The sequence below is a fragment of the Silurus meridionalis genome, chromosome 6 (genome assembly GCF_014805685.1).
Source record: "Silurus meridionalis isolate SWU-2019-XX chromosome 6, ASM1480568v1, whole genome shotgun sequence".
Lineage (NCBI taxonomy): Eukaryota > Metazoa > Chordata > Actinopteri > Siluriformes > Siluridae > Silurus > Silurus meridionalis.
In genome coordinates this window covers 7,596,285-7,622,467 of record NC_060889.1, presented here as the reverse complement: position 1 = coordinate 7,622,467, position 26,183 = coordinate 7,596,285, and the positions used below count along the sequence as shown (strand labels likewise).

The following is a 26,183-nucleotide window of genomic DNA, read 5'->3' as shown; positions in this document are numbered from 1 at the left end:
TTCAACTTTTACCCGAGTATTTTAAAACATGAGTATCTGTACTTCTACTTAAGTAAAGGATGTGTGTACTTTTGCCACCTCTGTTTGGAGCATACAAACTGCAGGGCTACAACAATAACTTGGGAAAAAAAAGCCAGGGATGTATCAGATTCAGAAATGCGAGGCAGTATTGTGGGAGGTTGAGGAATTTACAGTGCACGCCTTTCATCTGCATAGGTGGGCTCGGTGCACATGGGACTCTCGCCTCAGGACTCATAACAATCAAACAGGAAACGTGAAGCCAGGTTGTTACACCCTTCCCTCCCCCCACTGCACCTGAGCAGCTAGTTCCCTCAAATCAACCTACAGCTCAGTGCACACAAACGCATCCTGCTGAGCCCCAAAAACAGTATCAAAGTATTGCATTGTAGATTTTAATCTAACATCTCCTAGTGCATCCTACAGCATTAAAAAAATCATATAAAAGAAACACACCACCATACAGAAGTTGATTTGGAACATTTATTTTGTTAGTTGAATTCTTGTTAAGGGTGAAGGGAAATAACGATCACACAAAGATTGTGTTTTTTTTTCTTGCACATGGATTTCTGAAGTCAGTGTTTTAGACAACAAATAGATATTTGTTCAATTTTTTTAGATGAAGAAGAAAGCAAGGACATCTACACAAGGTGGACAGTGACAACCACACACCCCTCCTTCATTTTCCAAACAGATTTTCTTCTCATCTAACAAAAACAAAAAAAAAAAAAAAGAAAATCTCCACTCCAACCAATTTTACACCCCCCCTCCCCTGAAAAAGCAACAAATAGATATAATTATATATATTTGCATTTGTAATATATTTACTCTTTAAAAATATAACATCAGTCTAGAGACTAACATCTGTACAAACTACAAAAATAAAACTTTTTATATAAATAATTCATATGGCATGACATAACATTTCAAATAGAAGTACAGGACCCCCATCCCCAAGTCTTTCCTTATTGCTGTCACATAAATCGAATGTTTCCCTGGGTTTAATCCTGGCAGTGTTGTGACCGGTATTGAAAAAAAGTAGAATCCAAGAAACAGAGAAGAAGAAATACTGGCTTGAATGAGTTAATACACTGGTCTAGCTGGAGAAGTCTGTGGGAAAACAACAATCCACCATTGCATGGAACTTCAGCTATGTATTTACCTCTAAAGCAGCTAAAAATAAACAAAACCTTTACCTCCCTTTGTACTTAAATAAGATTCCCTTTTGACATTTAAGGAACACGAAAATGGACCTGCTATATATCTCATAGCTTCAGCAGGAGAACTGTAACAAATGGAAGACTTAAACTCTGTATAGCTGATTATATATATAAAAAAAATGCTGCCCCTCAAGTATTCAAGTGTATTGACTGCGATATAAAATTTGTATATGAACATATTGATTCTGTAGTCCTGAATTACATGGCAGGTTTTACTGACCTCAATAGACAGAGGAGACAGTGAGAAGCTATAAGGCTAAACCTTAGGGGTTTATGGACTGTAGAAGAAGTATACATTTTTCATCACTGTCCATTTAGCACAGAACTACACCAATAGTGAAGAAAAAAAAAAAAATCAAGTTTCCACGTGTGTCAGTAAGCAAAATTGAAATAAATGCTATCAGTGAAATAAAGGTAGAAAGAGATATTTCAAAGAAATTAAATACTTGTGACAGGAATGGACTGAATATATCTAAGTTTTCGACATGTTACAGTGCAATCAAAGACAAGACACCATCAGGGAGTACAGTGCAGTGGTTGCTCAGAGGTTAAAATTCTGTGTTAGGGACAGTAAGGTTGTGAGTTAAAATCCCAACACTGCTAGACATCCACTGTTGGGCTTTTGAACAAATCTCTTGACTTTTGACTCAAAGGCCCAAAACTCAACTGGATTCTATTTCTCTTTTAAGTCCCATTCAAAAGAAGTGTTTGCCAAATGAATACATAGAACTGTGATGTAATCCGGGAACAAGTCAACGAAATTCGCAGTGTAAGAACATATTAATCGAATGTTACAGCTTACATCGAGGAGGGGGTTCTACTCATTTTCAAGACATCATCATATATGATGTATAGCAGCAAAAAAAGAACACTGACCTTTCATTTGCAATAACCTAATAATTAACGTCTCTGAATTTTTACATATAACACAATTCTCAATCTTTACAACAACAAAAAAAAGAGGAAACAAAGCCTATGGATCCTCTTATATATCTGACTTTTACATAAGACAATACACAAGTGATACAGTACTCTTTTAAATAGTTTTTCCCCTCTTTTAGTATTAAAATATATTTGTATATATTTATAAATGTATATTTTTTTAATATCTTTTAAAATAAATCCTCTTATCTGTGAGGTTTATGTACAGTTCAGAAAGACAGAGCATAGGGACCTCCCAAAACAGCCAGAAATAGATTCCAGACAAAGGGGTTTGTGGAATTGTAGGGTGAAGATGTGTGCTGTCTAGAAATCTTTGGCTGTTTGGGTCCATGTAGAACCTACAACACACAAAGAATGGAACAATCAGTTAGAACCATAGTTCTTTCGTTTTTTCTTACGTCATCAATCTAATTTTTATTAAATGCACATTATGTCTTGATCCTGTTGAAATGTATAGATGACTTACCTAGACCCTGTTTAGCTTGATGCTGGTGGTTATCTAGGGATTCCAGATCTTGTAGTTGTAAAGAGTCTCTTTTGGAAGGCTGATTAGCTTTTCCATACGTTTGCGAAGTCCTCTTTGAGTTCTCAAAAGAGTCTGACATGCTGTCCTCAAAGACCTCGTGCACGGTACCCTGATATGACCCCGGCAGATTGGGGTGTACTGACACGGTTACTGAGGCAGTGGCTGTAACCATAGTGACAGTGTTGCTTGGCGGCTGCAGTGTGTTGCCACCTTGTGGCAGAGCTTTAGTCCTGTTCTGCTGTGGCCCTCTGCCTTTCTGTAGTCTGGGACCACAGTGAGTAGTTCTCTCGTAAGAGTATGCACTGTTGTTGGGTAAATGGTGTTGCCTGGATCCCTGGCACTCCGACTTGCCATTCCAACGTGTGATCTGTGAACTGATGGAATTGACTGCATTCTGCGCTGCCTCGTTTTGGGGGCTTGTGGCTGATGGAATTTCATTGTAAGGTTTTACAACCTATGAAATACAAGGCATCAGATTAAAGCTCTGAAACATGGAGACAGCAATTTTATCAACTTTATTAAATATGAGAAACCTACTGTGAGCTTCGGAAATGATGGGTTCTTGCTGGCTTCCAGCAGTATGTGGGAAGTTGGCAGCTCTGAAGGTGTGGTTATGTATGCAGTTCTGTCACAGTGCTTGTAGTCTTCCTCCCCGATACCGGATGTGTTGGTCGTTTCAGAGTAGTACTCGGAGTCTGAGACCTCGGTGAAGGCCTGTCGTGGTGCTCGGGGGATGTGCCCAGCATAGTAGCCATGGTTGTTCATGATCCTGGGAACGGGTTCCGGTGAGGGACTGGAGAGCCCGCTGGAATTACTGCCAAGAAAGACTTCTGCTGGAGGGCCCATGATGGATAGCAGAACAGGCAGCAGTACCAAGCCATTTAGAATTCCCAACAATGTCAAAATGGTCAGCACTGCAAAAAAGTACCTTTAAAAGAAAACAAAATGGGATGCACATTTTACTTAAAAGCACCAAAAATGTAATCATATGCAACCTAAAAGTGGCACTGTGTGGCAAATTATTTCCTAAAAACAGTGAAATGGGTTCTAAGTTCTAAATTCTACCCTCTGACTCCTCCTCCCACCATTTCCTCTTGCCATGTCTTCTCTCTTGGCAAGCGGACAAAGCTGAAGAGAAATTCCTACGCTCCATCTTTGGCGTAAGCACTGGCTTTCGCTCCCTCTGGGAACCCTCATCTATCACGACTGCACTGGCACTTCCTGAATAAGTGTGTTTACATTAGTGAGCGGATTCTACACGTCAGAAAACACTCACCTCGTTCCAAAAAGCTTGCTCTCACTCTCTCTCTCTCGTAGCATATTCTTATTAACCCTTTCCATTTCATGACCTGTTAGTAGTTTTCCTTTTAGCAGCTTAATATCCCCTATCAGTGAGATCCCATTTCACATTGAGCAAGATACATCACCTCTGTATTTATGCTAGGCAGGCCAAAAAACCTAATTCTAATTCTTCCTCCTCAAATGTTCCCTTTAGCAATAATCACACCACAAAATTACAGTACAAGGTCATCCGATAAAACAATTAGCCCAAGAGCCAACGGTAAAAGTAAATGGACAACAAATCCAGTATTGTAGCAGATTTTTGTGATTCGATTGTAATTTTAAGTAAATCTAGTCCATAATAATGTAAAATGTATTCCTCTATTCCTCACTGGAAGCTGACTCTGACAGCAATGCATGATTGGGGTGGGATATATAGCCTACAAGGGTGTAGCTCTAGGTGGGTTGAATAAAGATCTAAGTAGAGCTGTGTGTCCTGGTTGGTGTGCTAGTAGAAAGGCAGTCATAATGGGCTGCAGAGCTACAATAATTTGCGTCTCTGCGTTTCAGCTCATGGCACCAAAAGAAGGCTCGCCCCTTACCACAAGAAAGGGAGCATGAGAAAATTAGAGAGTGCTTCAGTTTATAAGCTCAAACATACACAGACAATATGAGTCTTCGAGCTGTGGTTCAGATATCTGGAGGATAAGAAAGAGAAAAAAAACAGTCTGGGAAAAAAAAAAATCAGGATGTGGATTCTGGGACTTTAAAGTGTTCCCTTTAACAATCCCTGCCACACACACCCAAAATATTCCTTAATGTCACACCCAACAGGACTGGACTAAACAACTGCTAAAAGCTCTACTGGGAGCATTCAAGTTTTAGAGTGGAAGCTGCTGTACATTGACCTGTCTCTTCCAATGAGCCCATAGGTTTGTCTTGGCAAGCTAAGGACTCTCAAGCCAATAAATAACACAAGTCTTTTAGAAAGATTGCAAGGCCAGACAGCCAATGCCCCACTAAATCTTTATTCCGGGGTGCATTCCAAAGCGCTGTTTTTATATAACAGTACATCATACTTTCAGATGAGCAGAACTGCAATTACCTACGTTTACTGTTAATTTGCCATTTATTTCTCTAAAGGGAAGGGCACAAAATTCTTCTCCCATATACAGTTTGCCTCATTCTATTACTCAAACCTGCATAATTGTTAACAATTTTGTGTGTAGATATCTTCAAGCACACAGAGACCCCATTCACACCTGGCATTAACATGAGTGTTCGAATTATAAATGGACTTATTAATTAACCTATTAGTACAACAATCCTATTCAGTGCAGTCTTTTTTTCAATTAATGATTTCTAGAAGAGATTGATGCATTTAATCTATTTATGTCAAGGGTAATGCCAGTCCATTATTTTGTTATATACTTCTGTTGTTATGTACACGTGAGGTCATATACGTCCCAGACTACCTCTGATTGTGGGTTAATTGTGTCTTTGAGATGCACTTGATTCCACTGATCTGTACTCAGAATGCATGCTAATGCAAAGGTTCTCATGTTCATCCCCACAACCTGATAAGATAAATGGATTGTGCTAAAAATAAGAATTTGGAGGAACTGTCTGGGTAATCTCAAGTTATTTTCAAAAAGCTTGTCATAATCTGTGAAAACACAAGGTGTCTAGAAGTTTTAAAAAGCCAAGTGTTTCAGGCTTTACTCGAGTCCACCTTTGGTTTGTGAGAGGTTTTCTGACTCCCTCTTTATTGTGTACATGAAAAGACTGTAAAAAAGATAATTGTTTATTTTACTAAGTCAACATTCTAAAAGTTGATTGTAATTTATTAAAGCTGAAAAAATACAGAGGAAGAAAAAGCAGGGGAAAAAAAGTGAGAAGACATCCATGGGCCCCACTTGGGTTAGACCTCCAGAGTAGACCTAGTGTTAGGAATTCTGTTGTTTATATAAACTGTAATCTTTTCCATTCCGAGTCAGGGGTTGGAAGGGGTGGGTCCTTCTGAGAGGGGCCGCTGAGCTTGTTCTGGTGTTTATTCAGTGTCCCACCGCCAGGAGATGTTTACAGGACCATATTTATGCTACTCCCCAGCTAGAGGGCCTGCTTACTTGTGCTGTCTCTCATCCACCCTTTCTTTCGCCCTACATCTAAACAGGACCTCCCAGTGTGAATGCCCCAATGCTGGCACACTGCACCCTCCAAGTGGTTTGCTCCAACTACCCCACCCCCTACCTCTTCCCCCAACTCATTCTACTTTACCACTGTCCTAAAAGGAACCCCTTTTTCCCAAACAACCTGACTACACTGTTCTTCCTCCTCTCCACCTCCTCTTTATACAGCTTTGTCTCAATCTTTAGGGTAAAGAGAAAAAAAAAAGGAAAAAAATTCCTTTCACCATCTGACTTCATTCAAACTCTTGGAGAATGTCTGAATAGTTGTGGTGCCAAGAAGCCACCCTGGGGGTATTTAGATTTTTTTCAATGTACTTCTCCTCAGTTTTACTCTCTTCTCTAACTAAGCCATTTTTATGTTGTGGGTCTGTTTGAGGCTGCTCTCAAGGTTGTGGTCAGGATCCAGCAGAGCCCAGATTCAGCAGAAAAACACTGCTATTTGCTCTTTTTTCTTTTTTTTAAACCAGACATTTAAGTGAAACAGGGAAAATAGCAGGCCAAAGGCAGTGCTCCAAGGCTTTTGGTTGGGGCCTTTCTGACCGGTCGAACTCACTAATGGACTAGGCAAACATCCATCTTATGTGGTGGCCTCTTTAGGCACAGAGGCTCTCAACCGGATGATTGGACATACTTCCCAAGAAAAGGGTTGAGAATGTGTGTGTCACCACCCAGTGGGTATTTACATGTTTACGAGCAGCTGTTACACACTCTTGAAGTTTTCTACATTTGTTTTTGCGATGAAGCAACACTAAGGGGTGGCCTGAACTTCTTGAGTGGCAAGGCCAGGTGAGGAGTGAGGGATGAGTGACACTTGTCACCCTCCTGCTTTAACCCCGAATAACATCTGTTTCTTTTGCCTTAGTACAAAAACTGCAAAGCCTACACACCTCTGAACAGTTTTCAGTATGTGGACGTGAGAGGGGCAAAAAATTAGTAAGATTATCACTCACCTCATGATGAAGTCAAACTCTGAGCCAGCCAGCATGAGCACTCCAAGTAGAGTGGAAATGGCGCCATCCATTACAGGTGCAAACATGTGCTCTAGAGCCACAACTGAACGTGTGTTTCTGTCTCCAATGGCAGTCAGAAATCCCTGCGCAGACAGGCAGTGAAACAGCTATGAGCCACTGTGTACACACCTCTTTCCTATTTACAAATTAGTTTCTTCTGCAAAATTTAGATGATGCTAAGAATGTGAATGTTTTCTCTCTTACCAATGCAACATGCACTGTAAACTCCACTCCGATGCCAACAGAGGCAATGAGAATAACCACAGGGATGGCACTCAGCTTGATACCAATCAGACCCATGATGCCAAACAGCTCTACAGTCATCATTGCCAAGATAAAAACCTATGGAAAAATGTAAAACACATTGTATTAAACTTGTAGCAAACCACCAAGCTTAACCATCATCTGTTGGGCGAAAGGCCCAACATCTTGTATGGAATGTTTAAAAGTCATTACACTTACAGCCACCCCCCAACTTGACCCTAGACCACCCCCGCCTCAAGCTGCCCCATCCCAAATCCCACAGATTCTTAAATGGGTTTAGCAGACCACAGTCACAAATGGGCAGATCTGCCCAGTTCCCAAATATCTGTACAAACCCAAGACAGTTCTTACAGCTCCAGTTCAAATATAAAATGAGTGTGTGTGTGTGTGTGTGTGTGTGTGTGTGTGTGTGTGTATGCGTATATGTGTTAGATCCCTCTAAACAACCTGCCTTCTTCAGAGAAGAGGACACTTTTATTTGTTTTTTATAGTTATTTATATGTCAGTATTTAGTGTGTTTCCGTCAGTAATACCCCTTCCCAGAAAACAGAAATTGTGTTCTCTTCGATTCCTAATGTCTGATGCATTGTTGGATTTGAACCCTCCTCTAACTTTCACTAAAGAATTAGGAATAAGCAAGGGAAGAAGAACAAAAAAAGTGGACTTACAATAATGCCTGCTGTCCAGGGGTTAAGTAGCAGAATGGCACACACCAGGAAGGTGCAGGCGAGCACCACACTGATAGACAGTAGGAACCAGTGGCGCAGGCCAATGTACTGCTCCCAGAAAAGGAATGGGTACCCGTTAGGGTAGTTTGGGATGCCCTTGCGCATAAATTCTTCACAGATGGAGCGCACACTCTCAATGGCCTCAATGAAGTCTGAAGCTTGTCGAAGGCCATTCAGGTAGAAGGGAAATTGGGCAAACTCCAGAGGCTCAGCAGCTGGGACTAAGAAAAAATATCACAACATTAAGACACATAATGTGGGGACAGAGGTAAAATGAGAACAGGTTTTAAGGAGGACACTTACTACGTAGGTTCTCTCCAGTGGTATCATATTTGTCATGAATCCACTCATGAGGGTGGGGATAGAAGTTAGCCTGTGATGCTGCATAGCCCAGGGGATCATTACTGACCCACACAGTCAGGTAAATGTAGAATACCTCTTGGGGGATCAGACCATCATTATCAACCAGGCGTCGAGATGTTAGCTAAAAGAGAAAATGTATGAATACAATTTTGCCTCTATTTTACCTAATACAAATGCTTAAAAAATCAAATATCAAATATTACATTTGACATGTACCTGGCTGTAATTGAATGGCTCTTTTTTAGAGCCAGTCTGAATGAGCAGTTTATAAGCTAATGCTCCGTCCTCAGTACCATTGCGGTAACTGTCATGGGTGATCCTGCCTGCTTCCCAGTCAGAATCAAATGCAGCCTGCAGTCCTATTAAAAACAATGTTATGTTAGAGTGACTTTAAACAACAACAGGTGTTTGTCACATATCAACTTTGTTCCATAAAAAAAAACATGAAATCACTCTAGAAGCACTGAACAAAATCACTTATTTTTGGAGTGTGTGTGGGAGGTGAATAAACCAACCAGCAAGAGCCTTTAATACACTTCAAATTACAAAGTCTGGCAACAACTTCCTCAACCATTCTTAAATTACAGAGATCTCCACACATTAAGGCAGTGTAGTGGCAAAGACACTCTGAAGACCACTTTGACACCAATTTTTTTAATCAGGTTCTTTTTCCAGTTGATTTTGCTTTTTTCTAGGCCAGGTGAAGAGGTCATAAGCAGGCAGAGATAACCTCTGACTCTTTCTGATCCTCCTCCCTAAGGCCAAAGTAGGAGGGGGGAAAATTACATATAGACTTATTTGAACTCTAATTGAACTGAGTTCAATTTATCCTGATCTAATTGATAATTTCAGCTGAAATATCCCAAAATTTAATCCAAATGAACAAATCCTAAGTATTTTTGTGCCTTAAATCGTGCCATTAGTTTATGGGTGTCTTTTCCATGGAAACATTGATAATAAGAGAATTTAATGTTCATTCAAATTAACCATTACAAATAGACGCCTGTTTCTATATGCACCCAAATGATACGAGCAAAAAATCGGTTCCTACCTCTGAGCCAGTCATGGAAGTAGTGGAGCCACATGCGGGGCAGTTTTTTATCACTGTCTCTCACGATGTACTTGACCGAGTTGAAGGCATTGTGAAGCTGCAGGAGCTCGCGTTGAGAATGGGCGTAGTCGAAGCCGTCCATTGTGACCAAGTACATATTGTAGAAAGAGAAGTATTTAAACTGGGCCGAAATGAAATCATATTCCTTTGTGTCCCTGGGCACGATATCCGTCAAGTAGAGGCCATCATGGACCATGGTGGTACCGTAAAGGCTGATACTGAGCAGTGCCACAAATATCACCACCACCACTGTCTTTGTCTCAGGCTTAAGCAGCAGTGGTGCATACTTCTCTCGAGCAAAGCGGGGCAGGTTCCACTGCAAAAAGGGCAGAGGCACACACTCACGTCCGAGTCTCGGCTCCTCTGTTTGCGCTAGCAAGTCCCGAGTGGAGCTGGAGGGCATGAAAAGCTGGGAGCCGTAAGGGTCAGCGGTGGGTCTGGAGTCTGGGGGTGACACCACCACAGAGGGAGGGCTGGTCGAGATCTGAGACGTCGGGGGCAGAATGGTGACGATGTGCTGACCAGCAGCATCACACTGGGTGAACGCCTGCACTGTGGTGGTGATGTGAGTGCTGGTGGTGATTGTGGAACCAGCAAACGTAGGAGTGGGTGGGCTTTGATGATGGGTGTGGTTATCGCTGGCATCAGAGTACTCCTGACTTTGGATCTGGATTACTCGCGAGGAACACGGGCTGCGTAGAGGTGGATAAATAAACAACATTAATCCGTGACCAATTAAGATCAATATTAAATAATAAACATCAAAAACAATGACTGACTGCACTGAAGTAGTTTCAAGCAGGCTTTTCTGAGGTATCGTACAGTTAGTAATGCCTACCTGTAAAAGCAGCAGAGGATGTCCAGTCGTTTGTCCTTGCGTCTATGCAAATCCAAACTCAGAATTGCAGGGAAGATGAGCAGGACCATAGCAAAGTTAAATACCACCACAATAGCGGCCTGGAAACAGCGAGAATTTCAAGAGTGATTAGACGAAAAGAACCACACTTTCATTTACAACACCCAACTCCACAGCGGCTGTCCCGACTTGATAAAAAGCACTCTTAGCATTCAAGCTCCCTCACTGTTTTAGTGCCTTGAGACTGAATCCTGGAAAGTAAATTCTGCACCCTAAATCAAACAGCTTTACCCTCCTCCCTACTTCTACTTCAAACATAGTCAACAAACTAGTGAAAGGAGGACTCCCAAGGATACGGCTGGCCTGAGCAGTATTAAACCCCCCCCCATCCACCCCACAACCACAACACACACACACACACACACACACACACACAACCTGTCTTCCTGCCTGCCTGGGGCAGACATTATACTACCTATCACTAAAGAGCAGGACCACCCAGTGTTTGCTTAGAGAGATCAAAGAAATGCAGCTTGACAGCTTAGTGATATACTGAGTATTCACTCATCCCATTACACTCTCTGCTCTATATCTCTCACTGAATCTGTATAAGAACAGGCTATGTTTTTAGGTGGACAGAGGGGAGCAGCCATAAACATAGGGCGAGGGAAAGAGGGATGGCCAAAACGAACAAAAGCAGACCCTCATTTATTACGCCTACACTTCATTGACCTTTTCAGAGTGGTACCGTTCCTGCCAGCCTACTGAAAAGCCACCGCAAGGTGCAAACGTTTGCAGGTCTCTCGCTCTCAAATTCATACACAATCAGGCTTATTCATACCTGCAAAGAGAAAGCACGAAGAGCAGGAATGGGCACTAGAGCTGCCATGAAGAAGGCGATCATGTTGTTGATAGATGTGAGAGCCACACTAGTACCAGTCCTTCTGAGACAGTCACCAGTCATTTCCTACACACACACAAAACAGCAAGGAGTAAATACACAGTCTAATACACGGCAACAAAAATATTTAACACATATTTTAAAATGAGTGACACAGCAGCATTGTGCTTAGAGTATAAATCAGCCTCATGCCTTAAAGGGGATGTTGGAGCCAGCCTCAGTAAAAGAATGAGCCAGAAGGAACATGTCATCCACTCCGATGCCTAGTGCCAAAAATGGCAACACCTGTGAAGGATTACAGCAATCTCTTTTAGAATGTGTCTAAAAAATTATTATAAGAATCAAACATGATCACGCGGGTCTCTGTGTGTACCTGTGTGGTGGCAGCGTTGAAAGACAACCCCAGCAGAGAGCATAACCCTAAACCTGCAGCTACAGATAGCGCCACCAGTAGCACTCCAGCTAGACCTACAGCACCTTGACTTTTAGCACAGTCCCAGCGGAGCATGGATACACATGCATAGGCCAGCTGCAAACACACAAAAAATGTTTTTAATTTTGATTAGAAATTCAGTTATATGAATTCAGCATCCTTATAATAACATAGCAGTTGTAACAAATAATTTACCATGAGCAGGTAACCTCCTGCTACCCTGATGACACTGACATCAGAGAAGGACTTCATGATGTCATTAAGAGTAGTTGTAGAAAATGCGTGGACAGTAGAGGAGGAGTTCTGGGGAATGCTTCCATGGACCGCCTAGCAAGAGAAGCCATGATCACAAATAATTAGAACTTATTACTAGACATTATTAGCAGGTATGAAAAGCAGATATGAACATGTTACTATTATGATATATATTACTGAAATAAGCCTGTTTGCTTATCATATATCCTCTATTCATGTACATTTTAAATGACTATATCAGCACTTCACCTCAGCTTTTAAAAGCAAATGACACACAAACAGCCCGATGTTAACACACCGAAAGTTTGATAAGCATGGAATAATGAGCACAGATGCCAGGGTCAGGGGTCAGAAGGATCATATGAGATTACCCTTCAGGCTACTCCATCAGTTCTATAAAGAGCCAGGAACCTGAAGGGGAACTAAATACGTCAGCACTTTGTTTTTACAGTGCCCTGCCCCCTTTTTCCCAACACCACCTTTTCCCCAATTTTTGCCCATTGTTTCTCTATCTCCCTCTCTTTAACTCTTATGTTCTCTCATTCGTTCAGCATGCTAAGTGTCAGTTGTTTCTATAATTCTGAGAGGACTTTTTTACTATAGCTGAGGATACATGGAATGCAGAAAAACATTGCAATTCTTTAATACACACAGAAGTCCCTGTTTTTTTTCCTAAACAAGTAAACAACCCCTGCCCTGACCTCTATTGCAGGTAAATCCAGAGATCCATGCATGCTTATGTAGTATTTAAAGAGCAGAAAAATACCTCAACAAACTTTCTCTGCCAGGATTCCAGGATGGCAGTGGCCTTATCCTCATTCCAGTTTATGTCATGGATCTCATAGTCATCCTTAAAGTGCTCATATAGCTGCTTGGGACTCATGAGGAGAAACATGGTCTGCAAAGCCTCTGCACTGCAAGAGAAAAAGGAAGCGTTAGGTGAGACCCACATATGACCTCATTCACAATATGATGGGGAGGTGTCCAAACTCCTCCAAGACAAAGTCTTTCATTAAAATAAAACAAGTTCATTGATTACATGAATGTTCATCTAGACAAAAGACAGTAAGTTGGACAGGGTTTCATTTGATTCTATTATATTCTCAATTTCTCTGCAAATCCATTATTGATTAAAGTGATTTACATTTTTGTCAGCTATACTAATTTATTATCTCTGTTTAGAACTTGTGTGTCCATTAATAAATCAATGCTGCATTCAGATTTAAAAACTCAAAAGAAAATTCCTCTCTGTTTGCACAGCCTGCATCTTTCTCTCTTACCTTTGCAAAAATCCCTGTGAGTTCTTTGTCAGTTCCCCCAGGATCAGCTCCTCCTGCCAATGCATGAACTTCTTGGAGAAACCATGGCAGCCACCCTGAAGTTCCACAGAAATATCTGGAGTCTGAACAGGACAGCAAAACAAATTATTTAAACACCTAGAATCTGCTTTGCATATATGCAACTGTGGCATATGTCATGTCCATGCATGCATGCATTCCAAAGGTCCGTGCCCACCTGCCGCAGGTCTTTATTGGGGGCGCTAAGTGGGCAGTCTGGGTCATTGGGATCAAGACAGGGCCGGTTCATGTAGGCATGGCCAACTTGAGCCTTGTCCAGCATCTCCTTGAAACCTTCTAATGAGGTAAACTGGCTCAACTCCTCCATGAGTTTCAGCGGATCCAGATTCATCCACTGAATATCAGGCATCCCTCTGGATAAGACAGAAAATATGCATCGTTGCATTAATGACAATAATGACTGCATTAATATGTTATCTGAACATACAGCTTCAGTGCCACCCTTCATTCACTTCTATTCACTATTGGTTTCTAGGCTGGACAGCACTAAAATTTCATGCTGGTTTCATTTGGGTCACAGCCACAGCACAAAGTAGCGTTTATTATCCTATTACACGGCTGGAGCATAAAGCGCCGGCAGGCCACGGACTTCAGTATCTTAACCCCTGTACATAGAGTCATAACAATTACCTCTGCCTCCCAAACATCTTGATATGGTGCCAAGAACATTCGTGGTGGGTCAAGTTCTCCACTAACCTATTCTATAGCTCAAAACTCGATGCTTGCCGGGCCTCTTGCTAAACACTCTAATCCACAGCCTTCTAAACTCAATACCAAAGTGCCCCACTCAAATCTACATCTGAAACAATCGCAACACGCTATGCTGTATTAAGATGTCTAAAAAGCTATATTTATAAAAGGTACATGATTATTAAATGAGGAAGCCTCCCCTCTTGCATGTATGTCCTCTCGGGGTATTTATCATGTTAGACATAAACGACATGAGCGTAACCGGTTGCAAAGCCGCAGTTAATCAATATCAATGCGTCAAGTCTCTAAAATGTAATTTTCAAGTTAAAGCTATTGAGAATTACAGGGAGAACCTGATATTCCCAGCCCAGTCTTTCTGTTTATATCCATTAAAATGATGCAAACTCAGGTTGATATATGCACCAAGGAAAGTGGGGGGTCTTTCAGAGTGGCCAGTGCTGGCTGCTGAAGGGAGAAAGAGAGAGGGAATAGTGTCCTAACACTGGGCCCAATCTCCAATAACTCATGAAGAGTAGCTTAGAATAAAGCTGTGCCTCTCCCATTCCCACATACCAAGCGCCTTTGCTCCTGCCTGCAAAAGAGAGCCTCCTTTATCTCCTATTTTTTGCTTGAGTGAACTGGCCTAGGTCCTTTTGTTTTTCCATAGATTGCTGCTCTTTGTTCTGTCAAGTTTTCCTCTCTCTCTCTCTCTCTCTCTCTCTCTCTCTCTCTCTCTCTCTCTCACTCACTCTCTCTCTCACTCTCATTCTCTCTCCCTCTCTCTCTTGCCTCACACTGCTTCAAAAACCTTCAAATTTACTGAAGAAAAAGCAAGAAAAGACATTAGCTTCACCCCTAGCTCCATGCACACATGCTGAAAGACCACAGAAAGAGAAAATCATTTGTTTGGTAAAGAAAAAAAAAAGAAAACACTAAGCCCAAAAATTTAGAGGCAGTGGTTAGAGTGCTGAAATTCACAAAGGCCCCTTGAGTGAACTGAAGATAGCAAAAACACACATCCATCCATGCATGTACATCAGTGCATAATTATATTTTTCTAATGCTTTTTTTAAAGCTATAGATGTCAGTAATCTAGACCAAAACCAGTGTAGAAACCAGGACAAATTTCCAAGCATGATGCCAAACATTTTGATAGACTGGAAAGAATAGGTGCATAGATCAAACATTGCTGTAAATTTCGTGCATGCTTCGCTCTTTCTCTTCTGCTGGGCCCGAGACTTGAATAATGCCCATTTTATTTGTTGGACAACTTACAGCTCAGAACCCAAGCGATTACCATGAGAATGCACAGTGTTACCCAGTGCTGACAAAGCTGGGGCCCCCTCACTGATGGACACTCAGTCGTAAACCCAGAGAATGCTTACCATTGTTTGACCAAAAGCATACCCCCTCCACCAGCCTGGACACCCACCCCCACCTCCTACCCACCCTGCAGCAGCCATCGCTTCTGTTCCTCCCTCTGTCCACTATCCACGAGGGCTTCTTTGCCTGGCTTTGATAGCAAGATAGATGGAAAAAAAAGTGCAAGGTGCTCTGTCACAGCTGTGATGACAGCACAAGTCCTGGTGATGATGGAAGCAAGCACTAGCTTATCATCAACCTAGATGGAGCTTTTGCTTGGGGCTTGATATTGGAGTTTGTCACTGCTAGTGTTGCCTCTGAGACGAGGGGGGTGTTCTTGTTAACAGAGCATATGTAACATGCAGAAAGGTTGAGTATGCCCAGTCCAGCCTCCTGAGGTTAACTTTAGCTGCACATACTAAGATATGCTATGTATGGCTAGTATGTGTCAGTATGCGAAAGTGTGTGTGTGTGTGTGTGTTTTGTGTCAGATAAGACACTCACGGTAAGTAGGCTGAGCCTCCTTGCAGTTTTGAGCCCTCCCAGAAGCAGTCCAGGGGGGTCACAATCATGCAGGGAAAAAGCTTGTCAATCATCTAAAGGAAAACAGAGCAGCAATTTTAAGACACACATTCATCAATAGAGCAAGTGTATAATATTCTCCACAACAAGGTCTGGGTAGTTTTGATATTGCAAAGTAAATAATCAAAGAAATAAAGTCAATTGTCATAGCAGTAACTTACCCTCTCGATCATGACATTTTCTATAATTGGCACTCCAGATTTGAAGCAGATTTTGTTAAGATCCCAGGATCTGTGGGAGAAAATGGTTTGAATTGTCATACATTACATGATGCAAGTATTGCAGCTGAGTTTCAGGTCTGTAATTATGGAAAAAAGATCCTCCCACAATCTTTTTTCGAGGTTGCACTCACTTTCCATAAAGAGACACCTGGACTTTGCTGGCTGACACAGCTGCCTCAAGGTGGAGCAGCAAAGCTTCCTGGGTAAGAATATTGGTTCCTTCCTGTTTGGGTGTCTGTATAAGCATCTGTGAGGTGAACACTGCTTCTTCTCCTTGTTTCTCCTTTGTGTAGCGCAATTCCCTGCTCACCCTACTGCCAGCTAAAAGAGTGGAAGAGAGAAAGTCAAATGAATGATGTTTGGTATTGTAGACAAAAGACTTAGAATTCTTGTTAGGTTTAGTAACTGTTTATTCCCTAACTATTTAGGCACTGCAACAAAATATCAGGTACATGGGTAAACACATAAGCAGTTTTTAGCTTAATTATGCTAGATAGATTATAGAATTACAATAAGCACCAGGTTAATTAGCCTATGCATCCCTTTGTTTTTTCCCAATCTGTAAGAAGCTATAACATACCAACTAGTGCCTAGTTCATGGTTAACCTCACCACCATACTATCCAAAGGATAGCCTAGGCCTAGATAGAATAGCTCCTCCTGTCCTCATCATCCCCCATCACTTAGACCCAAAGCTTCATAAAATGTATTTATATGTAGAACAATTTCTATTTAAAAATGTGCCTTCTCTATTAAAGGGCCACATGATGGGAAAGAAAGAAAAAAAAATGGATCTTAATTGATCTAGACATATGAATATAATATTAAATGCTAATTTGCAACCATGCTCTGTCAAACGTAGGCCTAGAGGTCTTTACGTCTATCTCACACTGCTTCAATTCTGGTCATGTGAGAACTTCATGACTAGCCTTTTATTCCCAAGCTGACCCATGAACAGAAAATGCAGATAGGCTGGATAGTGTCCTGGTTTGACAGGCAAACGCTTGCAGAACTACAGTTTTGTGAAACCAGTGTGTGTGCGTGTGAGTGTGTGAGTGTGTGTATGAGATAGGGGCGAAGAGAGTAAAAAAAAAAAGAACGCTTGGACCTATCTGAAGAAAGAGAAGAATGAAAGAACAGGCAAAAACACTGTTCATTTGGTATTCAGTGCTGAAATAAAAGACATCAAAAAGAGTGGAGGCGAGATCTAAAGTCCAACCCCCTAATTAACGAAGGCGGTGGTGAAAAGAGTGCACGGGGAAGCGATGGCTATGAACTATGTGTTTCAGCTACTCATGAAGCAATGTGGCCCAGATCAGAGGCTGCCTGTATGCAACAATACAAAATGCAAGCTACTGTATTGTATAGCTGTTAAAACATATATAGCTGTTAGTGGAACTTCTCTTGCAACTGATATCGCACATTGCCATAGTACTAGTTTCTATTTGCCGATCCTTTTTGCACAACAGAAATGTGTGCTTGATTTTATTTTTTTGGGTCTTGCTGTTCTGATGCCATGTTCACATTTAATACATTTAGACATCTGCAGGAATCGAGCTGCAGTCCTTGGGCCTGTAATTACAGGGGCTCCTGAAGTAAATTATAGCTATTTGTGTCTGGTTCCTCCCATCTGGACCACCCAGATAGAGGGCCGAGTGAGAGCTGTTGCTCAGCCAGTCTCCAGATGGGAGATCTGCTCTCTCTCGCTCGCTCGCTTTCCACCCACCACTGCTGTGTGCTTAAAGAGACAGGAGCCAAATACTTTCACAGCCAGAAATACAGCCACAGGGAATGGGAGGAAATGGGCATAGGGGCAGGCATACGTATTTCAGAATGGAGAGGTTTAGAGTTCTTCGCTGCTATGCTGTTTTCGGAGATAGTGTTTCAGGAAGCGTAGGCTTTACTGTAACAGGGTTTACCCAACTTCTCCTTACAAATCAGTTTAGCCATGACGGCGGGCTACACGTTATCTTTAATAGCCAGAAATTCATTTCAGAACAATAAAAAACGAAAAAGTATTATCCTGTTAAAAGGGTTAATCCATCAGCAGCACCTCTCTCTCTCTCTGTCTCGCTCTCTTTCCCTCTCAGGCTGAACATCTCTTTTGTGTCCACCATCATTTTTCACAGCCCTGGGAATGACATCACCACCACAGGCCAATTATCCACCAGGAGGGTCTGACCACTGCACCCCAGCAGAAAAAAAAACAAACCAAACCTCAATATCTTGTAAAGTAATCATTTGCTTATCTACTGCCCCCACGTTTTTTTTTTCCCTGTAGATGAAACGCCAATGTTAAAAGCTAAACCAATCTTTGATCTCCAGGACCGCCTTTCTTACAGCTTAGAAAATGAACAAGACTGGTGTGAAGGCCTACATACCCAGCAGGCAGCCTGAAAATTGACATGTAATTAAGCATGGAGAAGAAGCCCTTTTCCTTCATGGGTCAGCCCTCTGCTGGACTTCACCTACATGCCACATTGCATCCCGTTTGACCACCCAGGAAGCAATGAACTGTATCCCAGCAAGTTACAGAGGGACACCGGGCATGACACAAACATACTAGTTCATGCTTATGAGGCTGTCAAATACCACAAATGAAAAGAAGCCAAATAAACAAAAACCAGATATAAAAAAAAAAAGTTTATACGTAGATGATAAACGGTGACTTTTGTAAATTTAGCTGTAAACATAGCAATATGGAAAGGAAGTGGTTTCTAGTGTGTGTGTGTGTGTGTGTGTGTGTGTGTGTGTGTGTGTGTGTGTATGTGTATGTGTGTGTGGTGTTTTAACAGTTGCAAGTGGTGCTGTAGTGTGCAGTTGCTGGCACCGAGTCCTTACTCCATTATACCAGGCCACCTTCAAAGTGTTGTGGACCAGATTAGTGGGATTAGGAGGCCATTGAAAAGACCCATGCTGATTTGGAGGAAGTCCCACAAGGACGAGTAGTGAAAGAGACATTTTTACCTGGTTCTGCCACCCAAGTTAAAAAACTAGACTAGTGAGTGCCAGCAAGCACCAGCACATACACCCGCATCTAAAACCACCCAGCACAAACCAAGACTGTTTGCCATCTACACACTCTGTCTTTGATTCATCTTATCCATTCCAGGCTCTTTGCTTCGCCTTTTTGAAGGCACACTGGGCTAACAAAAGGCTAGATTTTGGCCAAAGTACAAATGTTTTTAGACGCTGCAGCTTGACTGCAACTCTCAATCATAGACACCATGAATGGGACATCCCTGAAGGAGCATTTGTGCCTGTCTCTACCGCCCCTGAGTGAGAAGGAGACGACTCCACCTCTGGCTCACCAAGAGTGGAGAAAGGGCATGGGGAGATTCAGTGCACGTCTTTGTCACTCTCATTTCCAGCTCTTTTTATATGTTTCCCAACAAACAGTGAAAAAACTAAAGGGAGAGACCCACTCAACAAAAACAAATGGATCGAGACTTTTCCCAGGCAGCTAAAACAATGTGTAAGAAAAGGGAGGGACGGATTCACTTTACCTAAAGAAGCACTGCTGATGTCAAGGGTGTTTCTGTCAAGTGTTTTTGTCCACTCGGGGTCTGTTCTTAAATAACGCTCTGATCTCATTTTTTAATGAAGAAAATAGAGCCAAAAAGAAATCAAGACAGATTACAAAATCTAAACTCCTGTTACCATCTATTCAAACCTCATGCTTCTGTCAGCATTGACATAAATTTCCACTACGGCTGGCATTTAGGCCCTGGCCATTTCCATATGTATAGCCAAGCCTGTACTAATTATGCTAATCATCCCTAGTGTTGGCTGCTGTGGAAAAATGCCCACATTAGGCACTCCAGTGGCTGCTAATGCAGCTTAATGTGTAGTTGAAACATACATTCATCCCATGCTGAAAAGCAAAATTTTTCCACATTGCTGGTCTTATTCAGACTGGAAATGAATTTACTGAGCCCATGAGCCATTTTTATTCTCCTCAAGTTCAAAGAATTGTTTTTTTTGCTTTTGCTTTTTTTTTTTTGCCTAACCTAAAAAGAAAATATACAAAAGAGATATTTTTGCTTTCTAATGGATCTGTAACTTTTTAATATTGTCTACATGAAGAAAAAACTGGACCATTTCTGAGGTTAAATTAAATTGAGGACTAGATAGAGCACACAGATCTCACAACCCTTCCGATGTAGAGCAAGAAAAACATTAAAATAAACCTTCGACATAACGCCACCTTCATAATACTTTAATTATAAAAAACATATTTGATTGTGTAGTCTCGTGCTCTTTCAAATTCTTACATTTTTTGTATTTCGTCAGAAAAATGCTGCACATGCGCCGATTTGCTGACTGTGTTCAAAGGATTGAAGGTAGAGCTAGTTCACCAGCTCCTCGATTTGAAAGTGACTAGCAAGAGCAGCATTGGGGAAAAAGGGAGGCCTGCTGAATTGAGTATTCAACTCATAGGCTGTTCTTGAGGAACGAGGGCTGGGAGTCTGGGCTGTGGTGGACACTTCTAGGGGGTTGGGAAGTGGCAGGGGGTGGGCTGAAATAAACATTTTCAACTGACCCAGGTTGACTCTGGCCTTGTTTGTCCTTTCAACTGGTGAGGTCCGAGTTTTTGCTGTATGAGATTATTTTATGTAGCCAGACTGCTGCAACCTACAATTCATGTCCAATAACAGTTCATAGAGAGGATTATTCTTGCAAAGCTGCTCTTAAACAACTTTTATTTCCAATTGTTGTATCTGGTTTTTTTCCTTGTTTCAGAACACTAAACATATTACATCCATCAGGCATTTTCCTCTAGGTGGCACCTAGAAACTTTGCAAGGGGAAGGTATATGTTTGTTCTCCCTCCATCCATACTCTTCCTCAGAGTGTGGCGACTTTAAAAATCTCGGCCAAGCTTACTACCCAGAAAGCCTAGCACTCTTTTTTTCCGTAATGTTTGCACAGCTTGCTTGTGTTGCCCATGTCTGTCACACGCACCGAAACTGTGTCGAGACAGATGAGATGAATTAACCTCGGCTTGTGCGCGAGTACACAAACATCTTTTTCTGTTTAACAAATGGTGCTGTCCTTTTAATCCCATGGACATTTTTTTTGTCATTTTCAGAATCGACAATTTAATTCTGTACAACCCTTCCAAAAGGTTTCCATTAGTCATGTGACTGTGCGTGAATACACTCCGAAACCACCGCAATGGCATGCGCTTGTCAATAACAAGCTGTTGTTTATCCTTCCTTCTGAAAGAGAAATAGACTTACATTCTCTCAAGGGTTGCTATATGATTGAAACAAGATGGTGGCCACCTCGGAGAGTCAGGCTGAAATGACTCTGACTTTGTTCTCCTAACAAATTATCCTCTGGAACGAGTGCACACGTGGTGCGAAAGTTCCTATGGGTAGGAAGTTTTAAGATAGCTCTGATAAAACGCTGCTCTCCCCTGCCCCCAACCCTTCACCCCACATTCTACTTTATTACCCCCCTTTTCTTCTTACTGACAATGGGGTCCAGCTCAGACTTTCCCAAGCTTCCAGCAATGACCTCAGCCCTCTTTAGCCAAAGCAGACTAGTTTTAATTTATCATATTGTAATTTTTAAAAAATCTTCAACAAATTTGCGCAACAGATGGTAATGATTTAAGCACAAAAGTGTGATTACTAATTACTCAGTGTTTACCAAGCCCCTGCTGAAATACCAAACCTGAAGATGAATTAAAAGTGATTGACACTTAGTATTAAACTGAAAATAGTAGTCTCTCTCTTTCTAACATTACATTTCAATAAGAAAGAGATAGTAGGCTCAAAGCATATATAAGGGGACAACAAGGATTCACTCAGTGTGCTGAAAATGTACCATTCACAGGCTTCCCAAATTCCCTTGCAGTATGTGGTGTCTCTTAGCACATCATTTGAGAGAACGCGGAAGCAATTGCAGATGCCCGGGTGGTCCTGGTGGCCAGAGTGACATTTGGCTTCTTGGGGGGGGGGGTTGCCCTGACAGCCTTAGGGTATATGATGATGGTAGATGATCCCAATCGGCCAGCCTTCTTTTTTTTTTTTTTTACATTTCTACATTTACTGAACACTGCGTATACATTATGCGTTGGAGATATTCTTGGTAAATTAAAAAGGAAGTGCGTGTGAGCCCCAGGTGTCCACCTTTTTATTAATTCTTAGGTGCTGTTTTGCCAATTGATTGCATTTGTCTTAACAGTTTTGTGTCCTGCAGCCAAACTTCGAACTACACTCTTGCGAGCAGTGGATCCGTTAAAGACGCCTTTTCTTTGTCCGTTTGACTTTTGTGTTTGTGTGTGAGAAGAACCTCTCCATGTTACCAAACCACTTACTCTTCATTCAGTGGTGAGCAGCTTTGTCAATGGGCTATTGGGGGGAAACAACAAGCAGAAACTTTAGTAACATGGGCCCTGCCTCTTAAAGGCACAGCACCCATTTACAAGCATCTGCACTTCTATCTATTCACCTCTGCCTCTCTGTGAGCCTTTATGGTTTCATAGGTGCTCTAATTTTGTGACCGACTGTAACAAGTTCCTCTCTACATGGCTTGCATATAACTAACTCAGTATGTGATAAAAAAAAAAAGTGAAAAAGGAAAACGTTAGATGTGTGAAGAAATATATATGAGCTTCCTGTGTTAAATAAAGGATTTAAAAAAAAAACAGTTTAATACAGTCCATAAACTGGCTAGACAAACACTTCCCTGGAGCACACATGTCCCTTGTACAAAATCGTGCACTAACAAGTTCCTAAAACTAGATTTATAACCTGGTTATGGCAAACTCCTTACGTCGGAGTATGTGTTTATGTCCGTATGTGTGTAACAGGTGGGTAAACTTCAGCTGTGTTCACTTTTTTTCCCCTCCTGTCGCTAGAGGAAAGGGTGCCTTTATTGTTGAATGGAATCCAAGAATAGTTAAGGACCACACAGAGAGCTGGAGGGGGGGAGGGGTCAGTGCCTCCAAGATGGCTAACAATTCACACAGCCCATCTGTGCAGGGGATCAGCACCACTGCGAAAGCCTAGGGGGCTTAAAAGGAATTTGGCAGTGTGAAAACCAAATAAAGATACCCGAAAACGCAGAGATAAGTGAGGCGTGCAGAAAAGACGTCAAATGAAGGAAGGGAAGAAAAAAAAAAAAAAAAAACACGGCGCAAAGGCAAACAATACTGCCTGATGGGGAGAGAACAAGAGACGGCTTGCACGCGCTAGGGGGAAAAAAAAGAACACTGCTTGTGCGTGACAGAAGATATGGAATTCCTGAGCCCACAGCCCGTGTTCAAAGACCGAGCTTCTGCACACTGCAAGCCCACAGAGGGGCTGGTGGGAAAAAAATGAACTTTTGAGAAGTGTACAGCTTAAAACAAAATCTAATTTCCATTCAGTAGCCTGCTGCCTGTCAGCTTGTTTGTGGAGCAGTAAAACAGGGAAGCTTCTCCAAAAATAGGCAGTGAAGCAAAAGGAATGGTGTGCATGGTCAGATGGTGCTGTCTCTCTCTTTTCCTAGACCCCCCACGACTTGACACCAGAATGTAACACTCACAAACAAGTTCATTTGGCTCACACATCCATTCCCCAAACATCCCCAGCCAAAAAAGACCCCAAAAGGCCAAAAGCATGGACTCACCTTCCACCCATAGCTGTTCGATGTCCGTCTCGATGGCTGCTACGCGTAGGCCAACCGAGAGAGCTCCAAACACGAGGAGTCCAATAAAAAGCACTTTTCCACAGTGTCGCTGAATATGACATCCTAGAGTAAAGAGGAGAGCCTGGAACCGGGCCCGGAGCCACAGTGGAGCTTTCTGACCCGCAGCTTTTCCCTGTGACACAAGAGAGGAACATTTAGTCACTTGGTCCATAGACAATCATTTCGGATTCATGGCAATGACGCACAGAGAATGTATTTGTGAACTGTGTGAAAGGCAGGCAAAAACATGGATTTTCAAAAATATAAGATGTTTAGTTATAGAGAATATATTAAATGAAAGTTGCCTGATAAAGGTAAAGACTATCAGTAGCAAGTGAGAAGAAACATGCATCTTTTATTTTGTGTTAAACCCTAATAAACTGACAAAAACGGCACAAAACAACAGCTTTCAAATCTCGATTTCTGCTACCTGTATTTCCTTCTCAAACCCCACAGGTTTGTTTGTTTATATATTTGCACATGTATGATACAATTCCCACTCGATACTCACTACAAGCAGATTTTCTCATGAATCCAATCTGACCTTGGTTACATACTGATTCAAATGCTATTGCATAACTCGATATCTGACTGAACCCCGGCCGATGAATAAAACATCAGTGTTGAAGAACCACAAACGGATGGCTCGTCTCTGACCACCTATGCAGGACTTCTGAACTAACCAGTAATCAGCGCCTGCACGACTGTTTTGGCTTCGAGGGAAACGGAAATGGTGATTTCGAACTATCCAGTTTCATGTGCCAAGCAATTCAAACGTCACAGCTTGATGTGGACCACACACATGCACAGCAGACGCTATGCTGGGGCAACCTTCCTTAGGTATTGCATTTCGAAAAACATTCCTCAGACAGTTTCTAAAAGCTGACCGAAAACAATGTAAAAAAAAATACAATCTGACGTGTATTTATTTTTTCATGTTTTTGGCTGCTTTCTACTTGTTTCAGACCCCAAAAAAATAAAAAAATAAACAGGGAAAAACTTTGCACTACATATATATACATAGTATTATATATAAAGTATATAATATGGTATATAATAAGTATAAAATTTAAGAGAATAACAAAAAAAAGTGGCAGTGTAGCTGTGTTTAGTTTTTAAGTAAAAAAAAAATCTTTGGTGCAAAGTTTTCAGTCTTCAGTCAAAGGACACAGTATTGTTCCTTGCTTTCTAATGAACCCTGGCTGATGATGGATTTCGAGGTTTGCCATCAAATCCACATGAAATCTGTCAGTTATACAACTTCATCAAGAAAATGCTCCACTGGACCCAATCAAACATGAAGCCCTGGCTGATAGAGAGGATCACAAGTGCATGCGCGCATCTGCCTGTTAAATGAATGGAGGCTTCATACAGGCTTTTTCTCCACTCCTGGTTTGCAAAAACAAGAACCACAAGAACATCATGAACATGCAGGAGAAGCTGCTGGTGGTACCGTTACTTCCCTGCGTGAGCGCATTGACACTTTTTTCCTCCTTTCTAAAACAAAGTGCGACAAAACAAAGTTGCGCAAAATGACGAAAAAACAAAACAAAACAAAGAGAAACACTCGGATGCGCTCCGAAAAAAAAATCACCTTAGCGATCTGTTTGAGCGCAAATGCGGCGTGGCAGTAGCTGGGTCTGCGGGTGAGGTCCGGGTTCCCGGAGCGCGTGTAGCTCGGGGGTAAAACTCCGGCATCCGAGGCCATAGTCCCAGCGAGGCGACGAGCAGGAGTCGGCGAGCAAAACGGAAGGCGGGCGCCTCGGTAATCCGCGGACGAAGCCCGAGCGCATCCGTCGCGCACAGCTCCGGAGGTGAGCTCTTCTGCGTGCTAGTGTTCCGCTGAGCCGAGCTCCTCCAGCACCATGCCCACATCATGCGCTCGAATCCGGGTAGATCCTTCGGTCTTCATTCGGTCTGGACGCGCTTTGCCTTGGCTTGCTTCTTCTTTTTGTGTTTGTTCTCCGAATATTAAAGCGAAAAAGACAGATAGATAAATAGAGGGAAAAAAAGAAAGAGAGACAGAGAGGTACGAGGCGAGTGTGACCGCGCTCTCGCGGCGCTTGAACGTTTGGAGGAAGGTGAATCTCTCCACTGAGAAGATCCTGGAGAGGGAGGAAAAAAAGAGCGCGTTGGGTTTTGATGGAGGAGCGCTCTGGTTCTCATTGGCCGAAGGAAGAGGCAAATTACTT

General features: G+C 42.1%; 1 protein-coding gene across 2 annotated transcripts; it reads right to left on the bottom strand.

Annotated features, from left to right (window-relative positions):
- Nucleotides 1-487: 487 nt before the first annotated feature.
- On the bottom strand, nucleotides 488-26,183 carry ptch2 (patched 2). 2 transcript variants are annotated; one of them, XM_046852244.1, is made up of 22 exons: nucleotides 25,586-26,183; nucleotides 23,932-24,124; nucleotides 16,442-16,631; nucleotides 16,251-16,320; nucleotides 16,012-16,103; nucleotides 13,613-13,808; nucleotides 13,378-13,499; nucleotides 12,864-13,011; nucleotides 12,038-12,169; nucleotides 11,783-11,938; nucleotides 11,602-11,694; nucleotides 11,350-11,475; nucleotides 10,491-10,609; nucleotides 9,593-10,344; nucleotides 8,758-8,900; nucleotides 8,482-8,662; nucleotides 8,119-8,399; nucleotides 7,391-7,528; nucleotides 7,127-7,269; nucleotides 3,244-3,634; nucleotides 2,647-3,160; nucleotides 488-2,518 (listed from the first exon to the last, which is right to left on the bottom strand). In XM_046852244.1, exons 1-22 carry the CDS (start codon nucleotides 25,697-25,699, stop codon nucleotides 2,484-2,486), a joined length of 4,329 nt encoding a protein of 1,442 aa, XP_046708200.1. In that variant the 5' UTR covers nucleotides 25,700-26,183; the 3' UTR covers nucleotides 488-2,483. The 2 variants fall into 2 exon arrangements, with proteins under 2 accessions (XP_046708200.1, XP_046708201.1); XM_046852245.1 differs by lacking the exon at nucleotides 25,586-26,183 and adding an exon at nucleotides 24,503-24,618.